This window comes from Salvelinus namaycush, chromosome 12 (genome assembly GCF_016432855.1).
Source record: "Salvelinus namaycush isolate Seneca chromosome 12, SaNama_1.0, whole genome shotgun sequence".
NCBI classification, from domain to species: Eukaryota; Metazoa; Chordata; class Actinopteri; order Salmoniformes; family Salmonidae; genus Salvelinus; species Salvelinus namaycush.
The window spans coordinates 5,629,330-5,644,282 of record NC_052318.1 but is presented as its reverse complement, the minus strand read 5'-3'; the positions used below and the strand labels follow the sequence as shown (position 1 = coordinate 5,644,282).

At 44.7% G+C, this 14,953-nt stretch overlaps 1 protein-coding gene across 1 annotated transcript; it reads right to left on the bottom strand.

The window, feature by feature from the left end:
- Nucleotides 1–1,326: 1,326 nt before the first annotated feature.
- LOC120056425 (solute carrier family 23 member 1-like) lies at nt 1,327–10,682 on the bottom strand. The gene is made up of 13 exons (XM_039004584.1): nt 10,585–10,682; nt 9,819–9,976; nt 9,655–9,743; nt 9,496–9,563; nt 9,075–9,256; nt 6,607–6,727; nt 5,992–6,148; nt 5,606–5,753; nt 5,317–5,422; nt 4,642–4,771; nt 3,934–4,077; nt 3,606–3,701; nt 1,327–3,374 (listed from the first exon to the last, which is right to left on the bottom strand). The coding sequence occupies exons 1-13, from the start codon at nt 10,642–10,644 to the stop codon at nt 3,100–3,102; spliced, it is 1,734 nt and encodes a 577-aa protein (XP_038860512.1). The 5' UTR covers nt 10,645–10,682; the 3' UTR covers nt 1,327–3,099.
- Nucleotides 10,683–14,953: the final 4,271 nt, after the last annotated feature.

Genomic DNA, 14,953 nt, shown 5'->3' with positions numbered 1-14,953 from the left:
AAATTACAACCTTGAGTCAATACATGTTAGAATCACCTTTGGCAGCGATTACAGCTGTGAGTCTTTCTGGGTAAGTCTCTAAGAGCTTTGCACACCTGGATTGTGCAACATTTGCCCATTATTCTTTTAAAAATGATTCAAGCTCTGTCAAGTTGATTGGTGATCATTGCTAGACAACCATTTTCAGATCTTGCAATAGATTTTCAAGTATATTTAAGTCAAAACTGCAACTCGGACACTCAGGAACATATACTCTCTTCTTGGTAAGCAACTCCGGTGTAGATTTGTCCTTGTGTTTTAGGTTATTGTCCTGCTGAAAGGTCAATTAATCTCCCAGTGTCTGATGGAAAGCAGACTGGACCAGGTTTTCCTCTAGGATTTTGCCTGTGATTAGCTCCATTCTGTTTCTTTTTTAACCTGAAAAACTCCCCAGTCCTTAATGATTATAAGCGTACCCAGTACATGATGCTGCCACCACTATGCTTGAAAATATGGAGCTTGCTACTCAGTAATGTGTTGTATTGGGTTTGCCCCAAACATAACACTTTGTATTCAGGACAAAAAGTGAATTGCTTTGCCACATTTTTTGCATTATTACTTTAGTGTCTTGTTGCAAACAGGATGCATGTTTCAGAATATGTTTAATCTGTACAGGCTTCCTTCTTTTCACTCTGTCAAATCAAATCAAATCAAATGTTGATTTGCCATGTAGGTTAGTATTGTGGAGTAACTACAGTGTTGTTGATACATTCTCAGTTTTCTCCTATCACAGCCATTAAACTCTGCAACTGTTTTAAAGTCACGATTGGCTTCATGGTGAAATCCCTGAGCGGTTTCCTTCCTGTCTGGCAACTGAGTTAGGAAGGACGCCTGTATCTTTGTAGTGACTGAGTATATTGATACAGCATCCAAAGAAATTCAATGTCATCTTCCAATAGGTGCAGTTCTTTGCGAGGCATTGGAAAAACTCCCTGGTCTTTTTGGTTGAATCTGTGTTTGAAATTCACTGCTCGACTGAGGGACCTTACAGATAATTGTATGTGTTACAGAGATGAGGTGGTCATTCAAAAATCATGTTACACACTATTATTGCACACAGAGTCCATGCAACTTATTATGTGACTTAAGCACATTTTTACTCCTGACTGATTTGCCATAACAAAGGGGTTGAATACTTAATGACTCAAGACATTTCAGCATTTTTTTTATTTCTAATTAATTAGTAAAAATGTCGAGAAACATAATTCCACTTTAATACTATGGGGTATTGTGTGTAGGCCCGTGAAAAAAAATCAACATTTAATACATTTTCAATTCAGGCTGTATCACAACAAAAAGTGGAATAAGTTAATGGGGTATGAATACTTTCTGAAAGCACTGCATGTGTTGTTTTGCATACCTAAAATGCATCCAGTGTGTTTACCCCTGGTTCCATGAACCCTCCTCTTCCCTTTCCTACTGACAATGTGTATTTGTGGGCAGATACCTGATGATCGTTTACACATTTTCTAACGTAAACAAACTGTTTCTTTGTTGTTGGTGGTAATGTTTTTCATGTCTAGTTGTGTAATATAGATAGAACAACACATTCTTAAAAACACAGATTATATTTTTCCAAATTTCAAAGGAGAAATGTAGAAATTCGATTATTAGTGGTTGATATTTTTTACACTGAGTGAAATGTTTTCTAAAAATAACAACAAAGTTTGATAGGATCACATTTTTCCTATGACCTGCATAAGCTTTTGTTGTCTTTTCCATCTTACCATTGTTTACTTGAAGAGCGTGACCTGAACATAGCGAGAGGGCAGCTGTCGTCAGATTACAAACTAATCGCCAGGGAGACTGCAATGGGCACTTCTGACAGAAAAAGGCTCAGAGTGTAATACGGAAGGGAAATTTAAATTCAACATCTTTCACCATGTCACAGTGAAATCAATCATGAACAGTCATAAAGATACAGATCCTGTGCTTCCTTGGTAGATCAATAGATCCTAGCCTCTTGGTTTGAGCCTTTTTAGAATCACTTCTAGAGGTCACACCCGTGGCACAGTCTTCCAATCTGTACAGTGTCGTTTCACGGTTCAGTCTCTCAGTTAATAGCACAGTGTCGTTTCAAGGTTCAGTCTCTCAGTTAATAGTACAGTGTCGTTTCATAGTTCAGTCTCTCAGTTAATAGTACAGTGTCGTTTCATAGTTCAGTCTCTCAGTTAATAGTACAGTGTCGTTTCATAGTTCAGTCTCTCAGTTAATAGCACAGTGTCGTTTCATAGTTCAGTCTCTCAGTTAATAGTACAGTGTCGTTTCATAGTTCAGTCTCTCAGTTAATAGCACAGTGTCGTTTCATAGTTCAGTCTCTCAGTTAATAACACAGTGTCGTTTCAAGGTTCAGTCTCTCAGTTAATAGCACAGTGTCGTTTCATAGTTCAGTCTCTCAGTTAATAGTACAGTGTCGTTTCACGGTTCAGTCTCTCAGTTAATAGTACAGCACAATTACCATATTGACTAGACATGTGGGATTTCTTTCTTCCGGCACTTTGTCAAATCAGTTCATAGACGTCTCTACTCTCATTGGTCTGTTTAACATGTTATTCTAACACTTAATAATGTAAACAAACATTTGACAGTCAAAAGTAGGAATGCTTTCCTTAATTATACTTTAGTTTTATATCATAAAGGTTTTTTCATAACCTCACATGTGTTTGAGTTCAGATCATCAGAAGAGATACACTATCATTTTGTACACGATAAAGACTTACTAAATAAACACTGTTAATGTTGGCTCTGCTTGTTCAATACAGTCTACATACAAGTATAAGGTCAGTATGCATCTGAATATATGACTCTTTGTTCTTCAACTTAGAAACAGAATGCTGTGAGGTGGTAATGGTGAGTAGAAAAATGGGGACAAGTAGATAAACTGTGCTACAAATCAATGTGGTGAGGAATGTGCTCTGGTCAATAACATTCCAGGTTCAAAAATGCAACATCATTGCAGACATTTTTCAATTACAACTGTAAGTGTCCAAAAACAATAAATAGCTGTGAAAAATTCAGCTCAGTATAAAATGATCTTAAAGATGAATCATTGCAGGGTTACTATACTTTGGTACAGGCCAAGGTAATTGTTGTGTCCATGCGTAAACTCTCATTCCTCTCTATTAATTCATCCTCCATGTTTTCCTGCACGCTGTCCTTCCGTCTGCATCGCATGAAGCCTTGGAAGCTGGGGCAGATGGGTAGATAGCGCAGGAAGCTGACTTTCCTAACGCAGCTCATTCCAATAGGGAAGTCATAAGTACGCATGTTCGCTGAGCTTCCCCCCCTGCTCTCATCTGCCTTCCAGTCCAGCAGCCCTCTCTCCCTCCTGGTGCCTGTTTAAACCATACACACAAACACACACACACACACAATGCCACATAAACAAACATTGGTAGTTACAGGCAACGGTTGCGCGTAAATTGAAAGATTGATGTGTCCCATAGTGATATTGTGGTGTCACATAAACAAACACAAAGCAACTGATGATCTCTTTGATCAGTGTGTGACAAGGTGACTGGTAGCTCCTGTTAATGAGGTTTCACATTCTCACATAGCATGCATACCTGGGATGGTGTTATCCAGAGCAAACGCCAGGAAGCCTCCGACAAACATCTCCGTGGTCAGGAGCACTGTAAGGATTTGATCCACCTCTGCAACTCCTGAGGAGGGCAATAAAATATGTATTACCAAATGAATTATCCTAATCATTATTCATAACATCAACATAATATTCCATACTAAAACTTCATTACATCCACAATATAATCCATACTAAAGCTTGATAACAGTCTAACTGTACACACTGTAACTCTCTAAAGCCACGCCTACACTTCCTCTTAAGATGGAGATGTCTTTTCATATCAGTAAAAACATTTTCAATGTGCAGCCCACCTGTTTGGATGCAGCCGGGATGCATGTCTAGGTAATTGGGCAACATTAGGCCAAAGAACATGGAGAAGCCGAGGACAAAAAGATTCCTAGAGGAGTTGAGGTCTACACTCTGCAGGTTGGACAAGCCCACAGCCGTGATCATACCTGCAGGGCATAGACACAAACAACAGAGGGCTGGATAAGGTTATTATTGTCTTATTGTTATCTGTGTTTCTAGCTAGAGACATATTTCCTCATCCCTTCTCAAATAGAGGTGAGCTTTCTGTGATCATACTGCCCCCTGGTGGGGGAGAGAGAGAGACAATACCACAGTGTGTCATCACAGCAGCAAGATTAATGACATGTTGCCACAAGAAAAGGGCTACCAGTGAAGAACAAACACCATTGTAAATACAACCCATATTTATGTTGATTTATTTTCTCTTTTGTACTTTAACAATGTGCACATCGATACAACACTATATATATACATAATATGACATTTTAAATGTCTTTATTCTTTTGGAACTTCTGTGAGTGTAATGTTTACTGTTCATTTTTATTGTTTATTTCACTTTTGTTTATTATCTACTTCACTTGCTTTGGCAATGTTAACATATGTTTCCCCTGTCAATAAAGACCCGTGAATTGAATTGAGTTGAATTGAGTTGAATTGAATTGAAAGATGACGCTGTGTGTGAGTTCTCTGTTAGGAGGTCAGTAACTTACCGAACAAGGTGCAGAACATACCACCTAGAATGGGGTCAGGCAGCGATGCGAAGAGGGCAGTGAATTTCCCTACAGTTCCTAACAGGAACATTATGGCTGCCCCGTATTGTACTACCCTCCTGCTTCCCACCTGTGTGTAGAGAGAGACATTGTACAACGTGACTCAATGTCAACTGTGCAACCTCTGGTATCAGCTCATTGTTTATTAATAATTATTAACATAACAGTTAATGTAAAGATGAGCAGACCTTTAGATAACAATCATGTGGCAATAAAAACAATCGATTTGCATTGTGACAAAGCACTTGCACTGGAGATCATGCCAATAAGCCTTTATCTGTTTCAAAAAGATAATTTAGCTGATTCCAACTTGAATTTGACAGCTTGAGATTACTAATCTACATTTGTGTTTTTCATTACATAGATTAAAGACAACAAGGGGCTTGGGGGTCAACGGGGTCATATTTAGACAGCATACGTCAAATTTACATCAAAAGCTGAAACGTTTAGCATTTTAACTAACCCTTTTCCTAACCTTAACCTAATTCTCCTAACCAGCTACGTTAATTCTCCTAACATGCTGCGTAAGTTCTCCTAAACTGCTACAAAAAGTACATTTTGTCATAAGCTGTACTCCATCTAGTCAAAACTAGTTGAGGGGCAAAGCTTCCTTACCTTAGTGATTCCCAGAACTCCAATGTTGGGACTGGAAGAGGTGGAGCCATTTCCTGTACCCAGCAGTCCTGCTATAATACAGCACACCCCCTCTGTGAAGATACCCCTAGTACGGGAAGGACATGACACAGACATACATCCACACGCTTGATGCTTGACAATAAGAGGACATTTAAGAACATAGGTCCCTGTCAGAGCCTTAAGTCCATGTTAGAAGTCTAACCCCCGGTGTAGGAGACTGATGCTCACCTGTTGATGGCATGGACAGGTGTAGGAGACTGATGCTCACCTGTTGATGGCATGGACAGGTGGAGGGGGTGCCCCTGAGAGGCGGGCACAGGCGTAATAGTCCCCGATAGACTCTACGATGCCAGCTAGTGTGGCGCTGAACATGCCCAGCACCCCAGCGATGGTCATCGTGGGCAACCCCCACTGACCTATCAGAGACACACAAACACCACAAGTCTGAATCCTCCTCTTATACAGCAAGATGAAAGGCAATGGAAATAAATGACAACTCAGATCATTTCCCCATTTAAAATGATATACAAGGTCATTCTAAAGTGACTGATAAATAACCAGTGTCATCCGCTTTCTTAACTTGACCCTTGATCTAGCTCGTGTGTCCAAACTGCCCCGGTGTGTGAGACAGTGGAGGTAATGCAGGTCTCTTACAGGGGTAGGGGACCCGGAACCAGGGGGAGAGGGTCATGATGTCACCACGGGCATCTGTGCGTGCCTTCTGTCCGTACTGGCTGGGGTCACTGGGCAGCACATCGGTCAGGGTCAGGATGTAACATAGCAACCACACCAACATGATGGCCATGATAATCTGAACACAGAAAGAACAACATAACATGTCATATAACGGAATCATAGGGATTCCGAGATTCCAAGATTCCAAGTTATAATTTTGGATGTGGCTAGTCTGTGCCATATTTGTATATTATTTTACAGACATTTTCATCAGAAAGCTAATTCTTGGCTTTAACATAACGGTGACATGATCCCTGTCGTCTGTGTCTGTCTATTACAGTGAGTCATTTCTATACCCTGACAGTGTCCCCACCACATGTCTGGCAGCACTCACTAAGGCAGTAGCATAGAGGGCACTGTAGCAGAATGTGCCTCAGACTCTCTTATAACCGCTCAAGATTTGTATGACATGACGTGCCGTGAATGACTAGCCTGATGTATTTAACAATAGGTCATAACCCCACATGAGAACGTCTTATTAGTATGACTTTGTGACATCCCTGAGAGACAGATGTGTGGTGTGTTGGTTCTAACCGGGAACATCTTAAAGATCTGAACCCTGGCGGTGCTGAAGCCGTTCTTTCTGTTGTAGGAGGGGAGCGGGAAGGACCAGTTCCTCAGATACTGAGCAAACAGCACGATGAGGAAGATGGACCTGGGGAGAGGCAGTGATATTGTTACACCCTAACCCAATAAAAGACAAAGTAATTACGTTAATAGTATGTGATTAGATTACAAAGCTTCAATGACCTCGACTTAAGACGATAAAGAGTCTCAAGCCCAAAACAAGGTAAACCATTTAAACAAAAGAAGTGAGGAAGGGAGGTAAGAACAACATACCACACACAATAATACAACTCAAGACAACATAGAAGGATATCAAGTGTCAAAACACCAGAGGAGAGGATCAGATGGAGAGCAGAGAGAAACCTGGGAGGATCAGATGGAGAGAGCAGAGAGAAACCTGGGAGGATCAGATGGAGAGAGCAGAGAGAAACCTGGGAGGATCAGATGGAGAGAGCAGAGAGAAACCTGGGAGGATCAGATGGAGAGCAGAGAGAAACCTGGGAGGATCAGATGGAGAGAGCAGAGAGAAACCTGGGAGGATCAGATGGAGAGAGGAGAGAGAAACCTGGGAGGATCAGATGGAGAGAGGAGAGAGAAACCTGGGAGGATCAGATGGAGAGAGCAGAGAGAAACCTGGGAGGATCAGATGGAGAGCAGAGAGAAACCTGGGAGGATCAGATGGAGAGAGGAGAGAGAAACCTGGGAGGATCAGATGGAGAGAGGAGAGAGAAACCTGGGAGGATCAGATGGAGAGAGGAGAGAGAAACCTGGGAGGATCAGATGGAGAGAGCAGAGAGAAACCTGGGAGGATCAGATGGAGAGCAGAGAGAAACCTGGGAGGAACAGATGGAGAGAAGAGAGAAACCTGGGAGGATCAGATGGAGAGAGCAGAGAGAAACCTGGGAGGATCAGATGGAGAGAGCAGAGAGAAACCTGGGAGGATCAGATGGAGAGAGCAGAGAGAAACCTGGGAGAATCAGATGGAGAGAGGAGAGAGAAACCTGGGAGGATCAGATGGAGAGAGGAGAGAGAAACCTGGGAGGATCAGATGGAGAGCAGAGAGAAACCTGGGAGGATCAGATGGAGAGAGGAGAGAGAAACCTGGGAGGATCAGATGGAGAGAGCAGAGAGAAACCTGGGAGGATCAGATGGAGAGACGAGAGAGAAACCTGGGAGGATCAGATGGAGAGGAGAGAGAAACCTGAGAGGATCAGATGGAGAGAGGAGAGAGAAACCTGGGAGGAACAGATGGAGAGCAGAGAGAAACCTGGGAGGAACAGATGGAGAGCGGAGAGAAACCTGGGAGGATCAGATGGAGAGCAGAGAGAAACCTGGGAGGATCAGATGGAGAGCAGAGAGAAACCTGGGAGGATCAGATGGAGAGAGGAGAGAGAAACCTGGGAGGATCAGATGGAGAGAGCAGAGAGAAACCTGGGAGGATCAGATGGAGAGAGGAGAGAGAAACCTGGGAGGATCAGATGGAGAGAGCAGAGAGAAACCTGGGAGGATCAGATGGAGAGACGAGAGAGAAACCTGGGAGGATCAGATGGAGAGCAGAGAGAAACCTGGGAGGATCAGATGGAGAGAGGAGAGAGAAACCTGGGAGGATCAGATGGAGAGACGAGAGAAACCTGGGAGGATCAGATGGAGAGCAGAGAGAGAAACCTGGGAGAATCAGATGGAGAGAGCAGAGAGAAACCTGGGAGGATCAGATGGAGAGAGGAGAGAGAAACCTGGGAGGATCAGATGGAGAGCAGAGAGAAACCTGGGAGGATCAGATGGAGAGCAGAGAGAAACCTGGGAGGATCAGATGGAGAGCAGAGAGAAACCTGGGAGGATCAGATGGAGAGGAGAGAGAAACCTGGGAGGATCAGATGGAGAGGAGAGAGAAACCTGGGAGGATCAGATAGAGAGAGCAGAGAGAAACCTGGGAGGATCAGATGGAGAGAGCAGAGAGAAACCTGGGAGGATCAGATGGAGAGAGGAGAGAGAAACCTGGGAGGATCAGATGGAGAGAGGAGAGAAACCTGGGAGGAATAGATGGAGAGAGCAGAGAGAAACCTGGGAGGATCAGATGGAGAGAGGAGAGAGAAACCTGGGAGGATCAGATGGAGAGAGGAGAGAAACCTGGGAGGATCAGATGGAGAGAGCAGAGAGAAACCTGGGAGGATCAGATGGAGAGAGGAGAGAAACCTGGGAGGATCAGATGGAGAGAGGAGAGAAACCTGGGAGGATCAGATGGAGAGAGGAGAGAAACCTGGGAGGATCAGATGGAGAGGAGAGAAACCTGAGAGGATCAGATGGAGAGAGCAGAGAAACCTGGGAGGATCAGATGGAGAGAGGAGAGAAACCTGAGAGGATCAGATGGAGAGCAGAGAACAACTTGGTAGGAGTATACATTACATAGAAGAAGGGAGGATGGATTGTGCTCTTACAGTGCTGAGAGGCCCCAGTGAGACCCGGCTCTGTCCCCAGCGGTCTGGAATACAGACAGGCCGATGAGGGACACGGTGGGGGTGACGGTCAGGGGCCCGATGTAGTCCAGCAGGAGACCAGGGAGACCCACCAGCCCGATGACCACCTCCACCACACTGGATGCTATGATGGCACCCTGGATCTACGGGGGAGAGACCGACTGTTATTATCATTAGCTATGTCTAGGACCACCATTTGACCTGACCCACACAAACCCTGGCTCCTAGTTATATCTACATGATGTCTCTGATAATGTCAATCAAAGTGAGAGATGCTACAGTTCAGAAAGATGGACCCCAAGATGGAGGCCCAGTGAGAGATGCTAAAGTTCAGAAAGATGAACCCCAAGATGGAGGCCCAGTGACAAGAGGCAGGAAGTACCTCTCTTATCCTTGGGTGCCAGATGTGTGAGGTGTTCAGAGGAAGACTCCAGTTTCCATAAATCTCCTCTGTTGAAAGACAGACACAATAGCACATTAGTGAGGTTTGTCTTTGATTGGACCATATTCTTCTGACATAGGATGGGACTGAGTGGTGCACCTTTAGGGGGACATTTCCATCTATCCAGCCCTAAGATGGCTTGGGCAGGGATGAGGAAGGCAAAAGCACTGGCCTGGAAAAGAGGTAACCTAAACATAGAAGATAAAATATGTTACACAATGCATTCCAAGCATTAGAAGACACGCACATACATACACACGTACCTGACTCCAAATGTGGTCTGTATGATTGTGGTGATTCCCACGCAGGTGAAGATGGTTCCCACCAGCTGACTGACCATGTACTGGTCTTGTCCCACACACATGGCCTCCGCCAGCAGGAAGGGCACAGCGATGGTCCCGCTGAAACACGTCAGGTAGTGCTGTGATTAAAGACAGTGTTAATCACCATGGAGAGAGAGAGAGAGGGGGGGGGCAGAGGGAGGGGGGAGAGAGAGTAGGAGAGAGAGAGACAGAGAGGGGGGGGGGAACAGAGGGAGGGAGGGGGGAGAGATACATTTGGGGGAAGGAGCGCACAAAAGAGAAGAAGAAACAACTACTGATAGAAAGGCGGAGTCAGAAAACCATTCATGAAAACTGTATGAGAGAGAGAGAGAGAGAGAGAGAGAGAGAGAGAGAGAGAGAGAGAGAGAGAGAGAGAGAGAGAGAGAAAGAGAGAGAGAAAGAGAGAGGCAGACAGAGAGAGAGTGAGAGAGAGAGACAGAGAGAGAGACAGACAGAGAGAGAGAGAGAGTGTGTGTGTGTGAGCGAGAGAGAGAGAGAGACAGAGAGAGAGAGAGTGTGTGTGTGAGAGAGAGAGAGAGAGAGAGAGAGAGAGAGAGAGTGTGAGAGTGTGTGAGAGTGTGTCAGAGAGTGTGTCAGAGAGTGTGTCAGAGAGTGTGTCAGAGAGTGTGTCAGAGAGTGTGTGTGAGAGAGAGTGTATCAGAGAGTATGAGAGAGTGTGTGTGTGAGAGTGTGTGTATTTGTGTACCTGGAGGCCCAGTAGAATGCAGAGGTACCACGGTGGGACATCCTCTATGGTGTAGATCATGTCAGAGCCTGGCTGCTGCTTCCCCCCCTCAGCTCCCTGGTCCTGTCCCTCTGCGGCCAGCTTCCCCCCCTCAGCTCCCTGCTGCTGTCCCTCTGCGGCCAGCTTCCCCCCCTCAGCTCCCTGCTCCTGTCCCTCTGTGGCCAGCTTCCCCTCCTCAGCACCCTGCTGCTCCTCTGTCTGAGTCTGGACATCACAACTCTGAAAGCGAAAACAGAGACATTCACACATGGCATACACAAAGTTTGAAAGTCACATGATGTTCAACAACTGGGAATAATCGATGACCTCTCAGACATCATATAAAATACCTTATATGGCACAAGATTGTCACCTACGTGATTTGTCACTGTCCCATACTTTTTTATTTAACTAGGCAAGTCAGTTAAGAACAAATTCTTATTTACAATGACGACCTACCCCGGCCAAACCCAGACGATGCTGGGCCAATTGTGCACCGCCATATGGGACTACCAATCACGGCCGGTTGTGATACAGCCTGGAATCTAACCAGGGTCTGTAGTGACGCCTCTAGCACTGAGATGCAGTGCCTTAGACCGCTGCGCCACTCGGGAGCCCAACATATGGCCTTGCCATCTCCACTGAGGCCAACCGTCAGGCACATGACCAACTGGGTGTCACATCTACTTTAATTGACCTACTCTGTGAATGATCAACATGGGCCTGGATTACGTTATAACCCAGAAGAATGGCACTGTCACCGTGGCCAGTTGTCATAGTTCTTGGTGTTGACTGTTTTGAAAGATGATGCAAGAGGACCTCTGCCATGACTAACTCATCAAAGTAGACTGGAGTAACGCAGATTTTTCTTCCTAAATCACAGGTCAGTGTTTTGGCACAGGTATCTAGGTTAATAGCCTCTTGGTGTTTCAATACATTCCACTGTGAACAAAATGTATCACCTTTATATCTTTGTCAGAGAAACAATGGTAGAACTGTCTTCTACAATTCAGTGTCTCCACTTTTGCTATGAGGTATTGTGTCTTCAAACAATAGCCACAAATATCCGGCAAAAAGCAAGGTTTCTGATATCAATCCAGAATCATCCTCCACAAGTTGTTATTCAGCTCGACATCATGACAGTAAATCCCCTCATCTGAGCATGGTAAACACCTGGGTCATTTCACCCCAAAGGTAAACAGAAATACTTTGAAAACATCCAATGATGTAATATACGAAGTGTAAAACTAAATTATTCAAGTTAACGGAAATAAAGCTCACTAAGGACCTACACACCAGACATTAACTCAACCATAACTCATCATCTTACCAGGCCAGACAACGTACAATTACAATTTAAACATTCACAACAAAACTAAACTCATCCATGTATTGAAATGATAGTAAATTATGAAGTTTACCTTGAGGTCTGGTCGGGTTTCTGTTTGCTTCTTCTTCATCTGGACTCTCAGTTGTTTGTGATGGATCCTTAGTTTCCTTTTGGGTGCTGCCCTCTCTCAACTAGCCAACACACGTGTGACCTCAGCCCTATACAGGAGTATAGGGCCCTTTTATGGGGGTTGAGGGGACCAGATCAGCCAGGTTAATAATCTGCCCCTGAGATGGACTTTACCCACTCGTGCTGTTTAAGAGGCAGAGACTGTAAAACTAAAGGAAAAAGATCAAAGGGTCAAGAAGACACTTCTTGGAATTAGAGATAGTGGGCAAGAATCAGATTAGCCATCAGAAAGAACTAAACTCTTCACTGTCAACTGCATTTTATGTGTAAATATTTGTATGAACATAACAAGATTCAACAACTGAGACATAAACTGAACAAGTTCCACAGACATGTGACTAACAGAAATGGAATAATGTGTCCCTGAACAAAGGTGGGGGGGGGGGGGTCAAAATCAAAAGCAACAGTCAGTATCTGGTGTGGCCACCAGCTGCATTAAGTACTGCAGTGCATCTCCTCCTCATGGACTGCACCAGATTTGCCAGTTCTTGCTGTGAGATGTTACCCCACTCTTCCACCAAGGCACCTGCAAGTTCCCGGACATTTCTGGGGGCAATAGCCCTAGCCCTCACCCTCCGATCCAACAGGTCCCAGACGTGCTCAATGGGCTTGAGATCCGGGCTCTTCACTGGCCATGGCAGAACACTGACATTCCTGTCTTGCAGGAAATCACGCACAGAACGAGCAGTATGGCTGGTGGCATTGTCATGCTGGAGGGTCATGTCAGGATGAGCCTGCAGGAAGGGTACCACATGAGGGAGGAGGATGTCTTCCCTGAAAGACACAGCGTTGAGATTGCCCGCAATGACAACATGCTCAGTCCGATGATGCTGTGACACACCGCCTCAGACCATGACGGACCCTCCACCTACAAATCGATCCCGCTCCAGAGTACAGGCCTCGGTGTAACGCTCATTCCTTCAACGATAAACGCAAATCCGACCATCACCCCTGGTGAGACAAAACCGCGACTGGTCAGAAAAACCGCGACTCACCCCTGGTGAGACAAAACCGCGACCTGCCTTACAACCTGCCTTACAACAAGCCCTCAGTCCAGCCTCTCACAGCCTATTGCGGACAGTCTGAGCACTGATGGAGGGATTGTGCGTTCCTGGTGTAACTCGGGCAGTTGTTGTTGCCATCCTGCACCTGTCCCGCAGGTGTGATGTTCGGATGTGCCGATCCTGTGTAGGTGTTGTTACACGTGGTCTGCCACTGCGAGGACAATCAGCTGTCCGTCCTGTCTCCCTGTAGCGCTGTCTTAGGCGTCTCACAGTATGGACATTGCAAGTTATTGCCCTGGCCACATATGCAGTCCTCATGCCTCCTTGCAGCATGCCTAAGGCACGTTCACGCAGATGAGCAGGGACCCTTGGCACCTTTCTTTTGGTGTTTTCATAACTGTGACCTTAATTGCCTACTGTCTGTAAGCTGTTAGTGTCTTAACGACCGCGCCACAGGTGCATGTTCATTAATTGGGAAACAGTGTTTAAACCCTTTACAATGAAGATCTGTGAAGTTATTTGGATTTTTACGAATTATCTTTGAAAGACAGGGTCCTGAAAAAGGGACTTTCTTTTTTTGCTGAGTTTACATGTACATCGGAAGGGTTACATTTGAAGTTACAGATATGTGACCGATTCTGCATTTCATATTTTTTTAAAGGAAGAGCTTGTGATGGCATCTAGACCGTGTGTTTGAGTGAGGAGATCGGGGTTTGAGTGAGGAGATCGGGGTTTGAGTGAGGAGATCGGGGTTTGAGTGAGGAGATCGGGGTTTGAGTGAGGAGATCGGGGTTTAATAAGAAGTTTCATAAGCTTGGTAAGTGACTCCTCCCACCTGAAACGTGCTTAATGTTATAACTGTTTACACAAAGGACTGCATACGAGTATACTGTCATTTTATTTTATAAAATCTGAAACCTGGTAAAGATAGTGATGCATCATGGTATATGTTTGTTCCGTTAGGCTTGTATGGGCACCCGAGTGGAGCAGCGGTCTAAGGTATTGCATCTCAGAGGTGCTAGGGGTGTCACTACAGACCCTGGTTCAATTCCAGGCTGTATCACAACCAGCTGTGATTGGGAGTCCCATAGGGAAGCTCATAATTGGCCAAGCGTCATCCAGGTTGGGGTTTGGCCGGGGTAGGCCGTCATTGTAAATAAGAATTTGTCACATGCGTCGACTACAACAGGTATAGAACTTACCGTGAAATGATTACTTACAAGCCCATAACCAACAATGCAGTTTTAGGAAAAGAGAGTTAAGAAAAGATTTACTAAATAAACTAAAGTAAAAAGTAAAAGTTGAATGTAACGTGCGTTCTCCTCCTCGTCTGAGGAGGAGCAAGGATCGGACCAATATGCAGCGAGGTATGAAGACATAATGATTTATTTAAAGAAAGACGAACACGAAAAAACTCTTAACAAACTACAAAACAATAAACGACGTAAACAGACCTGAACATGAGAACTTTCAGACAACGAAGAACACACAAACAGGAACAAACTCACAAACGAAACAGTCCCGTGTGGCATAAACACTAACACAGGAACAATCACCCACAAACAAACAGTGTGAACAGCCTACCTTAATATGGTTCTCAATCAGAGGAAACGTAAAACACCTGCCCCTGATTGAGAACCATATCAGGCTAATTGAAAAGAACCCAACATAGAAACACATAACATAGAATGCCCACCCAGCTCACGTCCTGACCATACTAAACAAAGACAAAATAAAGGAAATAAGGTCAGGAACGTGACATTGAAAGCAGGTATCCAGTGGCCATAGAAGTAGGGCATTTGGCAACTGAAGTCGGTCACGACCAATG